General features: G+C 46.8%; 1 protein-coding gene across 1 annotated transcript in view; it reads left to right on the forward strand.

The window, feature by feature from the left end:
• The window catches only part of LOC142243680 (unconventional myosin-Ig-like), a 177,621-nt gene that overhangs the window by 62,905 nt on the left and 92,872 nt on the right, over positions 1–21,844 (forward strand). Inside the window, exons 15-16 of the mRNA XM_075315827.1 lie at positions 20,626–20,792; positions 20,963–21,170. Coding sequence (XP_075171942.1) covers positions 20,626–20,792; positions 20,963–21,170 — 375 coding nt within the window. The remainder of the gene's footprint in view (positions 1–20,625; positions 20,793–20,962; positions 21,171–21,844) is intronic.

The raw sequence follows: 21,844 nt of genomic DNA on the forward strand, positions 1-21,844 counted from the left end.
GGACCAGTAAGGCTGGCATTGTACTGTACTGGGAATATATAGGACCAGTAAGGCTGGCATTGTACTGTACTGGGAATATATTGGACCAGTAAGGCTGGCATTGCACTGTACTGGGAATATATAGGACCAGTAAGGCTGGCATTGCACTGTACTGGGAATATATAGGACCAGTAAGGCTGGCATTGTACTGTACTGGTAATATATAGGACCAGTAAGGCTGGCATTGTACTGTACTGGGAATATATAGGACCAGTAAGGCTGGCATTGTACTGTACTGGGAATATATCAGACCAGTAACGCTGGCATTGTACTGTACTGGGAATATATAGGACCAGTAAGGCTGGCATTGTACTGTACTGGGAATATATCAGACCAGTAACGCTGGCATTGTACTGTACTGGGAATATATCAGACCAGTAAGGCTGGCATTGTACTGTACTGGGAATATATAGGACCAGTAAGGCTGGCATTGTACTGTACTGGGAATATATAGGACCAGTAAGGCTGGCATTGTACTGTACTGGGAATATATAGGACCAGTAAGGCTGGCATTGCACTGTACTGGGAATATATAGGACCAGTAAGGCTGGCATTGCACTGTACTGGGAATATATAGGACCAGTAAGGCTGGCATTGCACTGTACTGGGAATATATAGGACCAGTAAGGCTGGCATTGTACTGTACTGGTAATATATAGGACCAGTAAGGCTGGCATTGTACTGTACTGGGAATATATAGGACCAGTAAGGCTGGCATTGTACTGTGCTGGTAATATATAGGACCAGTAAGGCTGGCATTGTACTGTACTGGGAATATATAGGACCAGTAAGGCTGGCATTGCACTGTACTGGTAATATATAGGACCAGTAAGGCTGGCATTGTACTGTACTGGGAATATATTGGACCAGTAAGGCTGGCATTGTACTGTACTGGGAATATATAGGACCAGTAAGGCTGGCATTGTACTGTACTGGTAATATATAGGACCAGTAAGGCTGGCATTGTACTGTACTGGGAATATATAGGACCAGTAAGGCTGGCATTGTACTGTACTGGGAATATATAGGACCAGTAAGGCTGGCATTGTACTGTACTGGGAATATATTGGACCAGTAAGGCTGGCATTGTACTGTACTGGGAATATATAGGACCAGTAAGGCTGGCATTGTACTGTACTGGGAATATATAGGACCAGTAAGGCTGGCATTGTACTGTACTGGGAATATATAGGACCAGTAAGGCTGGCATTGTACTGTACTGGGAATATATTGGACCAGTAAGGCTGGCATTGTACTGTACTGGGAATATATTGGACCAGTAAGGCTGGCATTGTACTGTACTGGGAATATATTGGACCAGTAAGGCTGGCATTGTACTGTACTGGGAATATATTGGACCAGTAAGGCTGGCATTGTACTGTACTGGTAATATATAGGACCAGTAAGGCTGGCATTGTACTGTACTGGGAATATATAGGACCAGTAAGGCTGGCATTGTACTATACTGGTAATATGTAGGACCAGTAAGGCTGGCATTGTACTGTACTGGGAATATATTGGACCAGTAAGGCTGGCATTGTACTGTACTGGGAATATATTGGACCAGTAAGGCTGGCATTGTACTGTACTGGGAATATATAGGACCAGTAAGGCTGGCATTGTACTGTACTGGGAATATATAGGACCAGTATGGCTGGCATTGTACTGTACTGGTAATATATCAGACCAGTAAGGCTGGCATTGTACTGTGCTGGTAATATATAGGACCAGTAAGGCTGGCATTGTACTGTGCTGGTAATATATAGGACCAGTAAGGCTGGCATTGTACTGTACTGGGAATATATAGGACCAGTAAGGCTGGCATTGCACTGTACTGGTAATATATAGGACCAGTAAGGCTGGCATTGTACTGTACTGGGAATATATTGGACCAGTAAGGCTGGCATTGTACTGTACTGGGAATATATAGGACCAGTAAGGCTGGCATTGTACTGTACTGGTAATATATAGGACCAGTAAGGCTGGCATTGTACTGTACTGGGAATATATTGGACCAGTAAGGCTGGCATTGTACTGTACTGGGAATATATAGGACCAGTAAGGCTGGCATTGTACTGTACTGGGAATATATAGGACCAGTAAGGCTGGCATTGTACTGTACTGGGAATATATAGGACCAGTAAGGCTGGCATTGTACTGTACTGGGAATATATTGGACCAGTAAGGCTGGCATTGTACTGTACTGGGAATATATTGGACCAGTAAGGCTGGCATTGTACTGTACTGGGAATATATTGGACCAGTAAGGCTGGCATTGTACTGTACTGGGAATATATTGGACCAGTAAGGCTGGCATTGTACTGTACTGGTAATATATAGGACCAGTAAGGCTGGCATTGTACTGTACTGGGAATATATAGGACCAGTAAGGCTGGCATTGTACTATACTGGTAATATGTAGGACCAGTAAGGCTGGCATTGTACTGTACTGGGAATATATTGGACCAGTAAGGCTGGCATTGTACTGTACTGGGAATATATTGGACCAGTAAGGCTGGCATTGTACTGTACTGGGAATATATAGGACCAGTAAGGCTGGCATTGTACTGTACTGGGAATATATAGGACCAGTATGGCTGGCATTGTACTGTACTGGTAATATATCAGACCAGTAAGGCTGGCATTGTACTGTGCTGGTAATATATAGGACCAGTAAGGCTGGCATTGTACTGTGCTGGTAATATATAGGACCAGTAAGGCTGGCATTGTACTGTACTGGGAATATATAGGACCAGTAAGGCTGGCATTGCACTGTACTGGTAATATATAGGACCAGTAAGGCTGGCATTGTACTGTACTGGGAATATATTGGACCAGTAAGGCTGGCATTGTACTGTACTGGGAATATATAGGACCAGTAAGGCTGGCATTGTACTGTACTGGTAATATATAGGACCAGTAAGGCTGGCATTGTACTGTACTGGGAATATATTGGACCAGTAAGGCTGGCATTGTACTGTACTGGGAATATATAGGACCAGTAAGGCTGGCATTGTACTGTACTGGTAATATATAGGACCAGTAAGGCTGGCATTGTACTGTACTGGGAATATATTGGACCAGTAAGGCTGGCATTGTACTGTACTGGGAATATATAGGACCAGTAAGGCTGGCATTGTACTGTACTGGGAATATATTGGACCAGTAAGGCTGGCATTGTACTGTACTGGGAATATATTGGACCAGTAAGGCTGGCATTGTACTGTACTGGGAATATATTGGACCAGTAAGGCTGGCATTGTACTGTACTGGGAATATATTGGACCAGTAAGGCTGGCATTGTACTGTACTGGTAATATATAGGACCAGTAAGGCTGGCATTGTACTGTACTGGGAATATATAGGACCAGTAAGGCTGGCATTGTACTATACTGGTAATATGTAGGACCAGTAAGGCTGGCATTGTACTGTACTGGGAATATATTGGACCAGTAAGGCTGGCATTGTACTGTACTGGGAATATATTGGACCAGTAAGGCTGGCATTGTACTGTACTGGGAATATATAGGACCAGTAAGGCTGGCATTGTACTGTACTGGGAATATATAGGACCAGTATGGCTGGCATTGTACTGTACTGGTAATATATCAGACCAGTAAGGCTGGCATTGTACTGTGCTGGTAATATATAGGACCAGTAAGGCTGGCATTGTCCTGTACTGGGAATATATAGGACCAGTAAGGCTGGCATTGCACTGTACTGGTAATATATAGGACCAGTAAGGCTGGCATTGTACTGTACTGGGAATATATTGGACCAGTAAGGCTGGCATTGTACTGTACTGGGAATATATAGGACCAGTAAGGCTGGCATTGTACTGTACTGGTAATATATAGGACCAGTAAGGCTGGCATTGTACTGTACTGGGAATATATTGGACCAGTAAGGCTGGCATTGTACTGTACTGGGAATATATAGGACCAGTAAGGCTGGCATTGTACTGTACTGGTAATATATAGGACCAGTAAGGCTGGCATTGTACTGTACTGGGAATATATAGGACCAGTAAGGCTGGCATTGTACTGTACTGGGAATATATAGGACCAGTAAGGCTGGCATTGTACTGTACTGGGAATATATAGGACCAGTAAGGCTGGCATTGTACTGTACTGGGAATATATTGGACCAGTAAGGCTGGCATTGTACTGTACTGGGAATATATTGGACCAGTAAGGCTGGCATTGTACTGTACTGGGAATATATTGGACCAGTAAGGCTGGCATTGTACTGTACTGGTAATATATAGGACCAGTAAGGCTGGCATTGTACTATACTGGTAATATGTAGGACCAGTAAGGCTGGCATTGTACTGTACTGGGAATATATTGGACCAGTAAGGCTGGCATTGTACTGTACTGGGAATATATTGGACCAGTAAGGCTGGCATTGTACTGTACTGGGAATATATAGGACCAGTAAGGCTGGCATTGTACTGTACTGGGAATATATAGGACCAGTATGGCTGGCATTGTACTGTACTGGTAATATATCAGACCAGTAAGGCTGGCATTGTACTGTGCTGGTAATATATAGGACCAGTAAGGCTGGCATTGTACTGTGCTGGTAATATATAGGACCAGTAAGGCTGGCATTGTACTGTACTGGGAATATATAGGACCAGTAAGGCTGGCATTGCACTGTACTGGTAATATATAGGACCAGTAAGGCTGGCATTGTACTGTACTGGGAATATATTGGACCAGTAAGGCTGGCATTGTACTGTACTGGGAATATATAGGACCAGTAAGGCTGGCATTGTACTGTACTGGTAATATATAGGACCAGTAAGGCTGGCATTGTACTGTACTGGGAATATATTGGACCAGTAAGGCTGGCATTGTACTGTACTGGGAATATATAGGACCAGTAAGGCTGGCATTGTACTGTACTGGTAATATATAGGACCAGTAAGGCTGGCATTGTACTGTACTGGGAATATATTGGACCAGTAAGGCTGGCATTGTACTGTACTGGGAATATATAGGACCAGTAAGGCTGGCATTGTACTGTACTGGGAATATATTGGACCAGTAAGGCTGGCATTGTACTGTACTGGGAATATATTGGACCAGTAAGGCTGGCATTGTACTGTACTGGGAATATATTGGACCAGTAAGGCTGGCATTGTACTGTACTGGGAATATATTGGACCAGTAAGGCTGGCATTGTACTGTACTGGTAATATATAGGACCAGTAAGGCTGGCATTGTACTGTACTGGGAATATATAGGACCAGTAAGGCTGGCATTGTACTATACTGGTAATATGTAGGACCAGTAAGGCTGGCATTGTACTGTACTGGGAATATATTGGACCAGTAAGGCTGGCATTGTACTGTACTGGGAATATATTGGACCAGTAAGGCTGGCATTGTACTGTACTGGGAATATATAGGACCAGTAAGGCTGGCATTGTACTGTACTGGGAATATATAGGACCAGTATGGCTGGCATTGTACCGTACTGGTAATATATCAGACCAGTAAGGCTGGCATTGTACTGTGCTGGTAATATATAGGACCAGTAAGGCTGGCATTGTCCTGTACTGGGAATATATAGGACCAGTAAGGCTGGCATTGCACTGTACTGGTAATATATAGGACCAGTAAGGCTGGCATTGTACTGTACTGGGAATATATTGGACCAGTAAGGCTGGCATTGTACTGTACTGGGAATATATAGGACCAGTAAGGCTGGCATTGTACTGTACTGGGAATATATTGGACCAGTAAGGCTGGCATTGTACTGTACTGGGAATATATAGGACCAGTAAGGCTGGCATTGTACTGTACTGGGAATATATCAGACCAGTAACGCTGGCATTGTACTGTACTGGGAATATATCAGACCAGTAAGGCTGGCATTGTACTGTACTGGGAATATATAGGACCAGTAAGGCTGGCATTGTTTTGTACTGGGAATATATAGGACCAGTAAGGCTGGCATTGTACTGTACTGGGAATATATAGGACCAGTAAGGCTGGCATTGCACTGTACTGGGAATATATAGGACCAGTAAGGCTGGCATTGCACTGTACTGGGAATATATAGGACCAGTAAGGCTGGCATTGCACTGTACTGGGAATATATAGGACCAGTAAGGCTGGCATTGTACTGTACTGGTAATATATAGGACCAGTAAGGCTGGCATTGTACTGTACTGGGAATATATAGGACCAGTAAGGCTGGCATTGCACTGTACTGGTAATATATCAGACCAGTAAGGCTGGCATTGTACTGTACTGGGAATATATAGGACCAGTAAGGCTGGCATTGTACTGTACTGGGAATATATTGGACCAGTAAGGCTGGCATTGTACTGTACTGGGAATATATAGGACCAGTAAGGCTGGCATTGCACTGTACTGGGAATATATAGGACCAGTAAGGCTGGCATTGTACTGTACTGGGAATATATAGGACCAGTAAGGCTGGCATTGTACTGTACTGGGAATATATTGGACCAGTAAGGCTGGCATTGCACTGTACTGGGAATATATAGGACCAGTAAGGCTGGCATTGTACTGTACTGGGAATATATAGGACCAGTAAGGCTGGCATTGTACTGTACTGGGAATATATTGGACCAGTAAGGCTGGCATTGTACTGTACTGGTAATATATAGGACCAGTAAGGCTGGCATTGTACTGTACTGGGAATATATAGGACCAGTAAGGCTGGCATTGTACTGTACTGGGAATATATAGGACCAGTAAGGCTGGCATTGTACTGTACTGGTAATATATAGGACCAGTAAGGCTGGCATTGTACTGTACTGGGAATATATAGGACCAGTAAGGCTGGCATTGTACTGTACTGGTAATATATAGGACCAGTAAGGCTGGCATTGTACTGTACTGGGAATATATAGGACCAGTAAGGCTGGCATTGTACTGTACTGGTAATATATAGGACCAGTAAGGCTGGCATTGTACTGTACTGGGAATATATAGGACCAGTAAGGCTGGCATTGTACTGTACTGGGAATATATAGGACCAGTAAGGCTGGCATTGTACTGTACTGGGAAAATATTGGACCAGTAAGGCTGGCATTGTACTGTACTGGGAATATATAGGACTAGTAAGGCTGGCATTGTACTGTACTGGGAATATATTGGACCAGTAAGGCTGGCATTGTACTGTACTGGTAATATATAGGACCAGTAAGGCTGGCATTGTACTGTACTGGGAATATATAGGACCAGTAAGGCTGGCATTGTACTGTACTGGGAATATATAGGACCAGTAAGGCTGGCATTGTACTGTACTGGGAATATATAGGACCAGTAAGGCTGGCATTGTACTGTACTGGGAATATATAGGACCAGTAAGGCTGGCATTGTACTGTACTGGGAATATATAGGACCAGTAAGGCTGGCATTGTACTGTACTGGTAATATATAGGACCAGTAAGGCTGGCATTGTACTGTACTGGTAATATATAGGACCAGTAAGGCTGGCATTGTACTGTACTGGGAATATATAGGACCAGTAAGGCTGGCATTGTACTGTACTGGTAATATATAGGACCAGTAAGGCTGGCATTGTACGGTACTGGTAATATATAGGACCAGTAAGGCTGGCATTGTACTGTACTGGGAATATATAGGACCAGTAAGGCTGGCATTGTACTGTGCTGGTAATATATAGGACCAGTAAGGCTGGCATTGTACTGTACTGGTAATATATAGGACCAGTAAGGCTGGCATTGTGCTGTACTGGTAATATATAGGACCAGTAAGGCTGGCATTGTACTGTACTGGGAATATATAGGACCAGTAAGGCTGGCATTGTACTGTGCTGGTAATATATAGGACCAGTAAGGCTGGCATTGTACTGTACTGGTAATATATAGGACCAGTAAGGCTGGCATTGTACTGTACTGGGAATATATAGGACCAGTAAGGCTGGCATTGTACTGTACTGGGAATATATAGGACCAGTAAGGCTGGCATTGTACTGTGCTGGTAATATATAGGACCAGTAAGGCTGGCATTGTACTGTACTGGGAATATATTGGACCAGTAAGGCTGGCATTGTACTGTACTGGGAATATATAGGACTAGTAAGGCTGGCATTGTACTGTACTGGGAATATATTGGACCAGTAAGGCTGGCATTGTACTGTACTGGTAATATATAGGACCAGTAAGGCTGGCATTGTACTGTACTGGGAATATATAGGACCAGTAAGGCTGGCATTGTACTGTACTGGGAATATATAGGACCAGTAAGGCTGGCATTGTACTGTACTGGGAATATATAGGACCAGTAAGGCTGGCATTGTACTGTACTGGAAATATATAGGACCAGTAAGGCTGGCATTGTACTGTACTGGGAATATATAGGACCAGTAAGGCTGGCATTGTACTGTACTGGTAATATATAGGACCAGTAAGGCTGGCATTGTACTGTACTGGTAATATATAGGACCAGTAAGGCTGGCATTGTACTGTACTGGGAATATATAGGACCAGTAAGGCTGGCATTGTACTGTACTGGGAATATATAGGACCAGTAAGGCTGGCATTGTACTGTACTGGTAATATATAGGACCAGTAAGGCTGGCATTGTACTGTACTGGTAATATATAGGACCAGTAAGGCTGGCATTGTACTGTACTGGGAATATATAGGACCAGTAAGGCTGGCATTGTACTGTGCTGGTAATATATAGGACCAGTAAGGCTGGCATTGTACTGTACTGGTAATATATAGGACCAGTAAGGCTGGCATTGTGCTGTACTGGTAATATATAGGACCAGTAAGGCTGGCATTGTACTGTACTGGGAATATATAGGACCAGTAAGGCTGGCATTGTACTGTGCTGGTAATATATAGGACCAGTAAGGCTGGCATTGTACTGTACTGGTAATATATAGGACCAGTAAGGCTGGCATTGTACTGTACTGGGAATATATAGGACCAGTAAGGCTGGCATTGTACTGTACTGGGAATATATAGGACCAGTAAGGCTGGCATTGTACTGTACTGGGAATATATAGGACCAGTAAGGCTGGCATTGTACTGTGCTGGTAATATATAGGACCAGTAAGGCTGGCATTGTACTGTACTGGGAATATATTGGAAGTGGCTGAGCTGTGACAATCTCACATCCATTGTCAGGATTAAGAGAATAGTTGTCAGGATAATTCTAAAACCAAAGATGCCCCCCCCCCCCCCCCCCCGGATGAAGGAAAAGGAGGATAAGTGAATTTAGTGAATTTGTGGGAAGTTCCCATTTAACCCTTTGGCCTCCACTAGGTCAATCCGGGGGTCTCCTGCCCTGGAGACAAGTAATAACCTGCACCCATCATATTAGAGAGATATACATATCCCCAGTAATAAGCCGTGTTCCTGCCCCTCCCCCGCTCTGTATATATGAAATCTTATTGTCTGCAGCGTTCACACTGCGATATTCTGCACGGCCCCTTTCATCACCCGGGCGCCCGCAGAGAGCTCACAGCAGCCCCGAAATCCCAAATGCAGCGCCGCTCCTCCATTGTGTCCGCATTGTATTCATCTTAATAGCGTCTTATACAGATTCCGAGGTTATTCTGCCGTCACCGAACCATTATTCCCGAATCTGTATATTCAGCGCTCTGCACCCGGAGTCACATCGAAATCAGGGGAGACGGGGGGATATACTCCGAGACCTGCAAGATGTGTGTGCATAGGGGGCAGTATTATAGTAGTTATATTCTTGTACATAGGAGGCAGTATTATAGTAGTTATATTCTTGTACATAGGGGGCAGTATTATAGTAGCTATATTCTTGTACATAGGGGCAGTATTATAGTAGTTATATTCTTGTACATAGGGGCAGTATTATAGTAGTTATATTCTTGTACATAGGGGTAGTATTATAGTAGTTATATTCTTGTACATAGGAGCAGTATTATAGTAGTTATATTCTTGTACATAGGGGCAGTATTATAGTAGTTATATTCTTGTACATAGGGGTAGTATTATAGTAGTTATATTCTTGTACATAGGGGTAGTATTATAGTAGTTATATTCTTGTACATAGGGGTAGTATTATAGTAGTTATATTCTTGTACATAGGAGCAGTATTATAGTAGTTATATTCTTGTACATAGGGGCAGTATTATAGTAGTTATATTCTTGTACATAGGGGTAGTATTATAGTAGTTATATTCTTGTACATAGGGGCAGTATTATAGTAGTTATATTCTTGTACATAGGGGTAGTATTATAGTAGTTATATATAGTATTATAGGTATATTTTTGTACAAAGGAGTGAACCCTAACTTATCTTATACTGCAGAAGCAAAGTGTCAGGTGTAGAGGAGCGATGTCCCAACTTTGTCTTTACACTATGCTGGATTAGAAATAATGGTTCATAAGACAAGGTGAACGTGTCACCCCTAGCAATTCACTTCCCTTCCTGCGGGGGCAGCACTCTGAGAGCCACACTCATACTGTCATGCTTTCTAGCTTATATCATTTTTATTGTGTACATAGGATGAGGCAATAAATTAGAGGGGCCTCATTGTATATGACCAGACGGGTGTGTGATTGTACAGATACCATGGAGCTGCTTCTCTCCTCTCTGCACCGTGGAGCTGCTTCTCTTCTCTCTGCACAGTGGAGCTGCTTCTCTCTTCTGCACCGTGGAGATGCTTCTCTCCTCTCTGTACAGTGGAGCTGCTTCTTTCCTCTCTGCACATTGGAGCTGCTTCTCTCTTCTGCACAGTGGAGCTGCTTCTCTCCTCTCTGCACAGTGGAGCTGCTTCTTTCCTCTCTGCACAGTGGAGCTGCTTTTCTCCTCTCTGCACAGTGGAGCTGCTTCTCTCCTCTCTGCACAGTAGAGCTGCTTCTCTCCTCTCTGCACAGTAGAGCTGCTTCTCTCCTCTCTGCACAGTGGAGCTGCTTCTCTCCTCTCTGCACCGTGGAGCTGCTTGTCTCCCCTCTGCACCATGGAGCTGCTTCTCTCTTCTGCACCGTGGAGATGCTTCTCTTCTCTCTGTACAGTGTAGCTGCTTCTCTCCTCTCTGCACCATGGAGCTGCTTCTCTCTTCTGCACCGTGGAGATGCTTCTCTCCTCTCTGTACAGTGGAGCTGCTTCTTTCCTCTCTGCACAGTGGAGCTGCTTTTCTCCTCTCTGCACAGTGGAGCTGCTTCTCTCCTCTCTGCACAGTGGAGCTGCTTGTCTCCTCTCTGCACCATGGAGCTGCTTCTCTCCTCTCTGCACAGTGGAGCTGCTTCTCTCCTCTCTGCACCATGGAGCTGCTTCGCTCCTCTCTGCACAGTGAAGCTGCTTCTTTCTTCTGCACCGTGGAGCTGCTTCTCTCCTCACTGCACCGTGGAGCTGCTTATTTCCTCTCTGCACAGTGGAGCTGCTTCTCTCCTCTGCACCATGGGGCTGCTTCTCCTTTCTCTGCACAGTGAAGCTGCTTCTTTCTTCTGCACCGTGGAGCTTCTTCTCTCCTCACTGCACCGTGGAGCTTCTTCTCTCCTCACTGCACCGTGGAGCTGCTTCTTTCCTCTCTGCACAGTGGAGCTGCTTGTCTCCTCTCTGCACAGTGGAGCTGCTTCTCTCCAGTGCACTGTGGAGCTGCTTGTCTCCTCTCTGCACCGTGGAGCTACTTCTCTAATCTCTGCACAGTGGAGCTGCTTCTCTCCTCTCTGCACCGTGGCGCTGCTTCTCTCCTCTGCACCCTGGAACTGCTTGTCTCCTCTCTGCACAGTGGAGCTGCTTCTCTCCCCTGTACCGTGGAGCTGCTTCTCTCCTCTCTGCACCATGGGGCTGCTTCTCTCCTCTCTGCACAGTGGAGCTGCTTCTCTCCTCTCTGCACCATGGGGCTGCTTCTCTCCTCTCTGCACAGTGGAGCTTCTCCTCTCCTCTCTGCACAGTGAAGCTGCTTCTTTCTTCTGCAGCGTGGAGCTTCTTCTCTTCTCACTGCACCGTGGAGCTGCTTCTTTCCTCTCTGCACTGTGGAGCTGCTTCTCTCCTCTCTGTACAGTGGAGCTGCTTCTCTCCTCTCTGCACCGTGGAGCTACTTCTCTAATCTCTGCACAGTGCAGCTGCTTCTCTCCTCTCTGCACCGTGGAGCTGCTTCTCTCCTCTGCACCATGGAACTGCTTGTCTCTTCTCTGCACAGTGGAGCTGCTCTCTCCCCTGTACCGTGGAGCTGCTTCTTTCCTCTTTGCACAGTGGAGCTGCTTCTCTCCTCTCTGCACAGTGGAGCTGCTTCTCTCCTCTCTGCACAGTGGAGCTGCTTCTCTCCTCTCTGCACAGTGGAGCTGCTTCTATCCTCTCTGTACCGTGGAGCTGCTTCTCTCCTCTCTGCTCAGTGGAGCTGCTTCTCTCCTCTCTGCTCAGTGGAGCTGCTTCTCTCCTCTCTGCACAGTGGAGCTGCTTCTCTTCTCTCTCCACAGTGGAGCTTCTTCTCTCTTCTCTGCACAGTGGTGCTGCTTCTCTCCCCTGTACCGTGGAGCTGCTTCTCTCCTCTCTGCACAGTGGAGCTGCTTCTCTCCTCTCTGCACAGTGGAGCTGCTTCTATCCTCTCTGTACAGTGGAGCTGTTTCTCTCCTCTCTGCACAGTGTAGCTGCTTCTCTCCTCTCTGCTCAGTGGAGCTGCTTCTCTCCTCTCTGCACAGTGGAGCTGCTTCTCTCCTCTCTCCACAGTGGAGCTGCTTCTCTCCTCTCTCCACAGTGGAGCTGCTTCTCTCCTCTCTGAACAGTGGAGCTGCTTCTATCCTCTCTGCACAGTGGAGCTGCTTCTCTCCTCTCTCCACAGTGGAGCTGCTTCTCTCCTCTCTGCACAGTGGAGCTGCTTCTCTCCTCTCTGCACAGTGGAGCTGCTTCTCTCCCCTGTACCGTGGAGCTGCTTCTCTCCTCTCTGCACAGTGGAGCTGCTTCTCTTCTCTCTGCACAGTGGAGCTGCTTCTCTCCTCTCTGCACAGTGGAGCTGCTTCTCTTCTCTCTGCACAGTGGAGGTTCTTCTCTCCTCTCTGCACAGTGGAGCTGCTTCTCTTCTCTCTGCACAGTGGAGCTGCTTCTCTCCTCTCTGCACAGTGGAGCTGCTTCTCTCCTCTCTGCACAGTGGAGCTGCTTCTCTCCTCTCTGCAAAGTGGATCTGCTTCTCTCCTCTCTGCACAGTGGAGCTGCTTCTCTCCTCTCTGCACAGTGGATCTGCTTCTCTCCTCTCTGCACAGTGGAGCTGCTTCTCTCCTCTCTGCACAGTGGAGGTTCTTCTCTCCTCTCTGCACAGTGGATCTGCTTCTCTCCTCTCTGCACAGTGGAGCTGCTTCTCTCCTCTCTGCACAGTGGATCTGCTTCTCTCCTCTCTGCACAGTGAAGCTGCTTCTCTCCTCTCTGCACAGTGGAGCTGCTTCTCTCCTCTCTGCACAGTGGAGCTTCTTCTCTTCTCTCTGCACAGTTGAGCTTCTTCTCTCCTCTCTGCACAGTGGAGCTGCTTCTCTCCTCTCTGCACAGTGGAGCTGCTTCTCTCCTCTCTGCACAGTGGAGCTGCTTCTTTCCTCTCTGCACAGTGGAGCTGCTTCTCTCCTCTCTGCACAGTGGAGCTGCTTCTCTCCTCTCTGCACAGTGGAGCTGCTTCTCTCCTCTCTGCACAGTGGAGCTGCTTCTCTCCTCTCTGCACAGTGGAGCTTCTTCTCTCCTCTCTGCACAGTGGAGCCGCTTCTCTCCTCTCTGCACAGTGGAGCTGCTTCTCTCCTCTCTGCACAGTGGAGCTGCTTCTCTCCTCTCTGCACAGTGGAGTGTCTTCTCTCCTCTCTGCAGGGTTCTGCTCCTCGGGGGTCGTCTCGTGCTCCCTGTATTATAGCTGCATGGATTCCGCTTCTATTTGGAGATTGACTCTTTTTTCTCATTGTACTTGACATAAAGTTACAAGCCTGAGAAAATCAAGCGCAGTCACTTAAAGGGACAGTGCACCCTCCACCTGGCCCCCACAATGCGGTCTGTTGTCCCCTGTTATCAGCTTATATAGTAAAGGGATGCTAAAAGCTAACTTTAGGATGACTGAATAAAACCACTGACGGAAATCACAGAATCATAGCAGCTCGTGCATCTCTAGGGGACCCCCGACCTCCACTGACAAGGCCGTGCCACCAACAATATCACTATACACTGAGGGGCAGGGGCTTAGATGTTATTTAAATCTCCCGATAATGAGAAAAGATGTTACAAACACTGAATAATGAAGATTTATCACTTGTGTCAGCGGCGAGGAGAGAAAGATTCACTGGAATCTCATTAGTACAAGGGCGAGTACACAATAACAACAGCACAAAAGTAACGAAACTAAGAGAATATCAAGATGTGACCAGACACCACACCCCTTATACTGCAGCACCCCCATATATTACTGCGGACAATCAGCCTGTATACAGCTGAAACCAGACGTTTCCCTCCACTCTCTATACAGACACATCTGCAGGTTTTTCCCTCCGCTCTCTATACAGACACATCTGCAGGTTTTTCCCTCCGCTCTCTATACAGACACATCTGCAGGTTTTTCCCTCCGCTTTCTATACAAACACATGTGCAGGTTTTTCCCTCCGCTCTCTATACAGACACATCTGCAGGTTTTTCTCTCCGCTCTCTATACAGAAACATCTGCAGGTTTTTCTCCGCTCTCTATACAGACACATCTGCAGGTTTTTCCCTCCGCTTTCTATACAAACACATGTGCAGGTTTTTCCCTCCGCTCTCTATACAGACACATCTGCAGGTTTTTCCCTCTGCTTTCTATACAAACACATGTGCAGGTTTTTCCCTCCGCTCTCTATACAGACACATCTGCAGGTTTTTCTCAGTATCTGACATGAAATCAGAATAAATCTTTCCATTTTCGGTTAATTATGAACCAAAATTATTTCTATTTGCCAAATGCCAGAATAATGAGAGAGAGAGAATGTTTTCAGGCATTTTTATTACTTTCTGCAAAGTGAAAAGTTTCCATACACTAAAGCAGGCTTTACATGCTGCGACATTGCTAGCCGATGCTAGCGATGTCGAGCGTGATAGCACCCGCCCCTATCGTTATGCCGATATTTGGTGATCGCTGCCGCAGCGAACATTATCGCTACGGCAGCGTCACACGCACTTACCTGGTCGGCGTCGTCGCTGTGACTGCCGAACAATCCCTCCCTCAAGGGGGAGGGACGTTCGGCATCACAGCGACATCACCGCGACGTCACTAAGCGGCCGGCCAATCAAAGCGGAGGGGCGGGGATGAGCGGGACGAACATCCTGCCCACCTCCTTCCTTCCTCATTGCTGGCGTGTGGCAGGTAAGGAGAGGTTCCTCGTTCCTGCGGCGTCACACGTAGTGATGTATCCTGCCACAGGGACTAGGATCAACTTCGCCCACACGACAGCAGCGATATTTGAGAATGGCCCCCCATGTCAACGAGGAGCGATTTTGGACGTTTTTGCAACGATCCAAAATTGCTCCTAGGAGTCACACACAACGAGATCGCTACAGCGGCCGGATGTGCGTCACAAAATCCATGACCCCAACGAGATCGCTGTAGCGATTTCATAGCGTGTAAAGCCCGCTTAAGAGTACTGTGGCTTTAAACAATATGGGACAGCTCATATGATGATGTCATATCTTTGGACGTTTCTGATAGGTTTATTGGCAACATCTGAGTTAATTACAGACACGCCTGTGGATGTATTGTAATGCACCTGAAAAACACGGCTTCTTTTTGTAGCATCATGGGAAAATCAAAAGAACTCAGCCAAGATCTCAGGAAGAGGACTTGCACAAGTCTGGTTCATCCTTAGGTACAATTTCAAGATACCTGAAAGTGCCTCGTTCATCTGTACAAACAATTATGTACAAGTACAAACAAGATGGGAATGTCTGGCCATCATACCGCTCAGGAAGGAGACGGGTTCTGTGTACCAGAGATGAATGTGCTTTGGTCAGACATGTGCAGATCAACCCAAGAACAAAAGCAAAAGACCTTGTGAAGATGCTGGAGAAAGCTGGTAACATTGTGTCATTATTCACAGTGACACAAGTCCTGTATCAACATGGGCTGAAAGGCCACTCTGCCAGGAAGAAGCCATTACTCCAAAAGAAACATAGAAAAGCCAGATTAATGTTTGCAAATGCACACAGGAACAAAGACCTGAATTTCTGGAGATGTCACGTGGTCTGAGGAGGCTAAAATTGAACTGTTTGGCCATAACGACCATCGTTATGTTTGGAGAAAAAAGGGAGAAGCTTTGAAGCCTATGAACAACATCCCAACTGTGACACACGGGGGCGGCAGCATCATGTTGTGGGGTTGTTTTGCTGCAGGAGGGACTGGTACATTTCACAATATAGATGGCATCATGAGGAGAGGATTATGTGGCAACACTGAAGACATCTCAAAAAAACAGCCAGGAACTTAAAGCTTGGGTGGAAATGGGTTTTCTAAATGGACAATGACCCGAAGCTACTGCCTAACTGGTTACAAAGTGACTTAAGGAGAACAAAGTCAATGTTTTGGAGTGGCCATCACAAAGCCCTGATCTCAATCCTATTGGAAATGTATGGGCAAAGCTGAAAAGCGAGCGGTGACCTCCAAACATTGCTCAGCTACACCTAATTGATCTACGTTTCTTCTGACTTCATGTCTTTTCTTCTTTCTTCACCACGTCTTATCATACCAGGTACAGTCATTGTTAGCACCTAAGAAACCTCTGGGCAACGTTTCCCGTGCTGCCAAAAGAATGATTTTGACCCTAGCGTTGTCAGCCTCGTCCTTGCCCCATTTCCCGTCTGCTGCTGACAGTCGTCCGTTGTCTTTACACCTCGTGGAGTCTTTACAGGTTTTCGGCTTCCTGACACTTGCAGAGGTGACTTTCATTTAATATTCTGCGGTTTACATAACTCTCCTCGTCATCTCGTCCTGCCGCACGGCGCTGCGCGAGGTGACAGAACCGCTCCGGAAACCGTGAAGTGCGATAACTTGGCAGAATTAGTCCATCTGCCAACTCGGCATTTAATAATTCAGGAGCATTTTCTTCTCCCCTGTGCTAAGACATTCATTATACCGTCACGCTCCTGCCATTCAGACGTCCCTAGGACCGAGATCAAAAGAGTAGGAACGTGTGTGCGCATGTGACTGCAGAGTGTGCACCTGCCTGTAATGTGCGCTACCGTTATGGATGGGGAGCTCATCTCCCTTTTTCAAGACTCCACATGTAATTACAAGAAACCCATAGAGATAATTCTGCTTGTATTGTTAAGATAATCACATAGAGAGGTAAATGATTCTGCCTGCAGCCACCACTAGGGGGAGCTCCCTGTATACAGAGATAAATGATAACATCCTGTCTGCAGTCACCACTAGGGGGAGCTCCCTGTATACAGAGATACATGATAAGATCCTGTCTGCAGCCACCACTAGGGGGAGCTCCCTGTATACAGAGATACATGATAAGATCCTGTCTGCAGCCACCACTAGGGGGAGCTCACTGTATACAGAGATACATGATAAGATCCTGTCTGCAGCCACCACTAGGGGGAGCTCCCTGTATACAGAGATAAATGATAACATCCTGTCTGCAGCCACCACTAGGGGGAGCTCCCTGTATACAGAGATACATGATAAGATCCTGTCTGCAGCCACCACTAGGGGGAGCTCCCTGTATACAGAGATACATGATAAGATCCTGTCTGCAGCCACCACTAGGGGGAGCTCCCTGTATACAGAGATACATGATAAGATCCTGTCTGCAGCCACCACTAGGGGGAGCTCCCTGTATACAGAGATAAATGATAACATCCTGTCTGCAGTCACCACTAGGGGGAGCTCCCTGTATACAGAGATACATGATAAGATCCTGTCTGCAGCCACCACTAGGGGGAGCTCCCTGTATACAGAGATACATGATAAGATTCTGTCTGCAGCCACCACTAGGGGGAGCTCCCTGTATACAGAGATACATGATAAGATCCTGTCTGCAGCCACCACTAGGGGGAGCTCCCTGTATACAGAGATACATGATAAGATCCTGTCTGCAGCCACCACTAGGGGGAGCTCCCTGTATACAGAGATACATGATAAGATCCTGTCTGCAGCCACCACTAGGGGGAGATCCCTGTATACAGATATACATGATAAGATCCTGTCTGCAGCCACCACTAGGGGGAGCTCCCTGTATACAGAGATACATGATAAGATCCTGTCTGCAGCCACCACTAGGGGGAGCTCCCTGTATACAGAGATACATGATAAGATCCTGTCTGCAGCCACCACTAGGGGGAGCTCCCTGTATACAGAGATACATGATAAGATCCTGTCTGCAGCCACCACTAGGGGGAGCTCCCTGTATACAGAGATACATGATAAGATCCTGTCTGCAGCCACCACTAGGGGGAACTCCCTGTATACAGAGATACATGATAAGATCCTGTCTGCAGCCACCACTAGGGGGAGCTCCCTGTATACAGAGATATATGATAAGATCCTGTCTGCCGCCACCACTAGGGGGAGCTCCCTGTATACAGAGATACATGATAAGATCCTGTCTGCAGCCACCACTAGGGGGAGCTCCCTGTATACAGAGATACATGATACGATCCTGTCTGCAGCCACCACTAGGGGGAGCTCCCTGTATACAGACATACATGATAAGATCCTGTCTGCAGCCACCACTAGGGGGAGCTCCCTGTATACAGACATACATGATAAGATCCTGTCTGCAGTCACCACTAGGGGAAGCTCCCTGTATACAGAGATACATGATAAGATCCTGTCTGCAGTCATCACTAGGGGGAGCTCCCTGTATACAGAGATACAGGATAAGATCCTGTCTGCAGCCACCACTAGGGGGAGCTCCCTGTATACAGAGATACGTGATAAGATCCTGTCTGCAGCCACCACTAGGGAGAGCTCCCTGTATACAGAGATACATGATAAGATTCTGTCTGCAGCCACCACTAGGGGGAGTTCCCTGTATACAGAGATACATGATAAGATCCTGTCTGCAGCCACCACTAGGGGGAGCTCCCTGTGTACAGAGCTACATGATAAGATCCTGTCTGCAGCCACCACTAGGGGGAGCTCCCTGTATACAGAGCTACATGATAAGATCCTGTCTGCAGCCACCACTAGGGGGAGCTCCCTGTGTACAGAGATACATGATAAGATCCTGTCTACAGCCACCACTAGGGGGAGCTCCCTGTATACAGAGATACATGATAAGATTCTATCTGTAGCCACCACTAGGGGGAGCTCCCTGTATACAGAGATACATGATAAGATTCTGTCTGCAGCCACCACTAGGGGGAGCTCCCTGTATACAGAGATACATGATAAGATTCTATCTGTAGCCACCACTAGGGGGAGCTCCCTGTATACAGAGATACATGATAAGATCCTGTCTGCAGTCACCACTAGGGGGAGCTCCCTGTATACAGAGATACATGATAAGATTCTGTCTGCAGCCACCACTAGGGGGAGCTCCCTGTATACAGAGATACATGATAAGATCCTGTCTGCAGCCACCACTAGGGGGAGCTCCCTGTATACAGAGCTACATGATAAGATCCTGTCTGCAGCCACCACTAGGGGGAGCTCCCTGTATACAGAGATACATGATAAGATCCTGTCTGCAGGCACCACTAGGGGGAGCTCCCTGTATACAGAGATACATGATAAGATACTGTCTGCAGCCACCACTAGGGGGAGCTCCCTGTATATAGAGATACATAAGATCCTGTCTGCAGCCACCACTAGGGGGAGCTCCCTGTATACAGAGATACATGATAAGATCCTGTCTGCAGCCACCACTAGGGAGAGCTCCCTGTATACAGAGATACATGATAAGATCCTGTCTGCAGCCACCACTAGGGGGAGCTCCCTGTATACAGAGATACATGATAAGATCCTGTCTGCAGCCACCACTAGGGAGAGCTCCCTGTATACAGAGATACATGATAAGATCCTGTCTGCAGCCACCACTAGGTGGAGCTCCCTGTATACAGAGATACATGATAAGATTCTGTCTGCAGCCTCCACTAGGGGGAGCTCCCTGTATATAGAGATACATGATAAGATCCTGTCTGCAGTCACCACTAGGGGGAGCTCCCTGTATACAGAGATACATGATCAGATCCTGTCTGCAGTCACCACTAGGGGGAGCTCCCTGTATACAGAGATACATGATCAGATCCTGTCTGCAGTCACCACTAGGGGGATCTCCCTGTATACAGAGATACATGATAAGATTCTGTCTGCAGCCACCACTAGGGGGAGCTCCCTGTATACAGAGATACATGATAAGATACTGTCTGCAGTCACCACTAGGGGGAGCTCCCTGTATACAGAGATACATGATAAGATCCTGTCTGCAGTCACCACTAGGGGGAGCTCCCTGTATACAGAGATACATGATAAGATTCTGTCTGCAGTCACCACTAGGGGGAGCTCCCTGTATACAGAGATACATGATAAGATCCTGTCTGCAGCCACCACTAGGGGGAGCTCCCTGTATACAGAGATACATGATAGACTTTCTCTTCGCCTTTGTGTGATTTCGGGGATCAGTGACCTCTGGACCTTTATATTTCAGGAGCCATACTACGTCCGCTGTGTGAAGCCTAATGATCAGAAGTCTCCTATCCTGTTTGACGACCGCCGATGTCTCCACCAGGTGGAATATTTGGGTCTTCTGGAGAACGTACGCGTCCGTAGGGCTGGATTTGCCTATCGACAGCCCTACGAGAGATTCCTGCTCAGGTACCTGTATTCGGAGATCCCAGTATCTGGGGTGTGAGGAGGAGACGCGGTGTCCTCTATTGTATGGACGGGGGTAATCTGTGATTTTGAGGAAACCCCTTTAACATAATCAGTCTTTACAGAAACAGGATATTCCGCCTCTAGTGTGCATTGTACTCTATGCCCTCCAGATACAAGATGACCTGTGAATACACCTGGCCCAACCACCTGATGGAGTCAGACATGGAGGCCACCAGGGCGCTGATCGAGCAGCACGACTTCCAGGACGACGTGGCCTACGGGTATACTAAAGTCTTCATCCGGACCCCCCAGACACTGTTCAGCCTGGAGCACGAGCGGGCGCAGCTGATCCCCATCATTGTGCTGCTGATCCAGAAGGTGAGACTGTCTGTGCCTACAGGCCATGGTACAAGATATATAGGATATGAGTGGGCACAGTACAGCACTATAGAGCCACAATAGAAGCACCATATAGCTTTATATATGCACAATACGCTACTATATAGGCAGAAAATAGCAAGAGTTGGGCACAATATGGAACAAACAGGCATAGTATAGCACTATACAGGCACAATATAGCAAGAATTAGGCACAGTATGGCAGTATATAGGTACAGAATAGCACTAGGCACTGGAGTATGGTGGTATAGGCATAATATAGCCTTATATATGCACAATATGGAACTATAGAGGCACAGTATAGCACTATGTGGGAACACTTTGGGCACTGAATACAGCTTGAGTCTATGTGGCAGTGTTTGGTTTCATGTGGGCACTGTATGACAGTATTTGGGCACTCTGTGGCAGTACGTATATGCACAGGGCATTCTGTGGCAGTATGTATATACACAGGGCGCTCTGTGGCAGTATGTATATACACAGGGCATTCTGTGGCAGTATGTATATACACAGGGCACTCTGTGGCAGTATGTATATACACAGGGCGCTCTGTGGCAGTATGTATATACACAGGGCGCTCTGTGGCAGTATGTATATACACAGGGCGCTCTGTGGCAGTATGTATATACACAGGGCACTCTGTGGCAGTATGTA

The sequence above is a fragment of the Anomaloglossus baeobatrachus genome, chromosome 6 (assembly GCF_048569485.1).
Source record: "Anomaloglossus baeobatrachus isolate aAnoBae1 chromosome 6, aAnoBae1.hap1, whole genome shotgun sequence".
In the NCBI taxonomy this organism is placed as follows: domain Eukaryota; kingdom Metazoa; phylum Chordata; class Amphibia; order Anura; family Aromobatidae; genus Anomaloglossus; species Anomaloglossus baeobatrachus.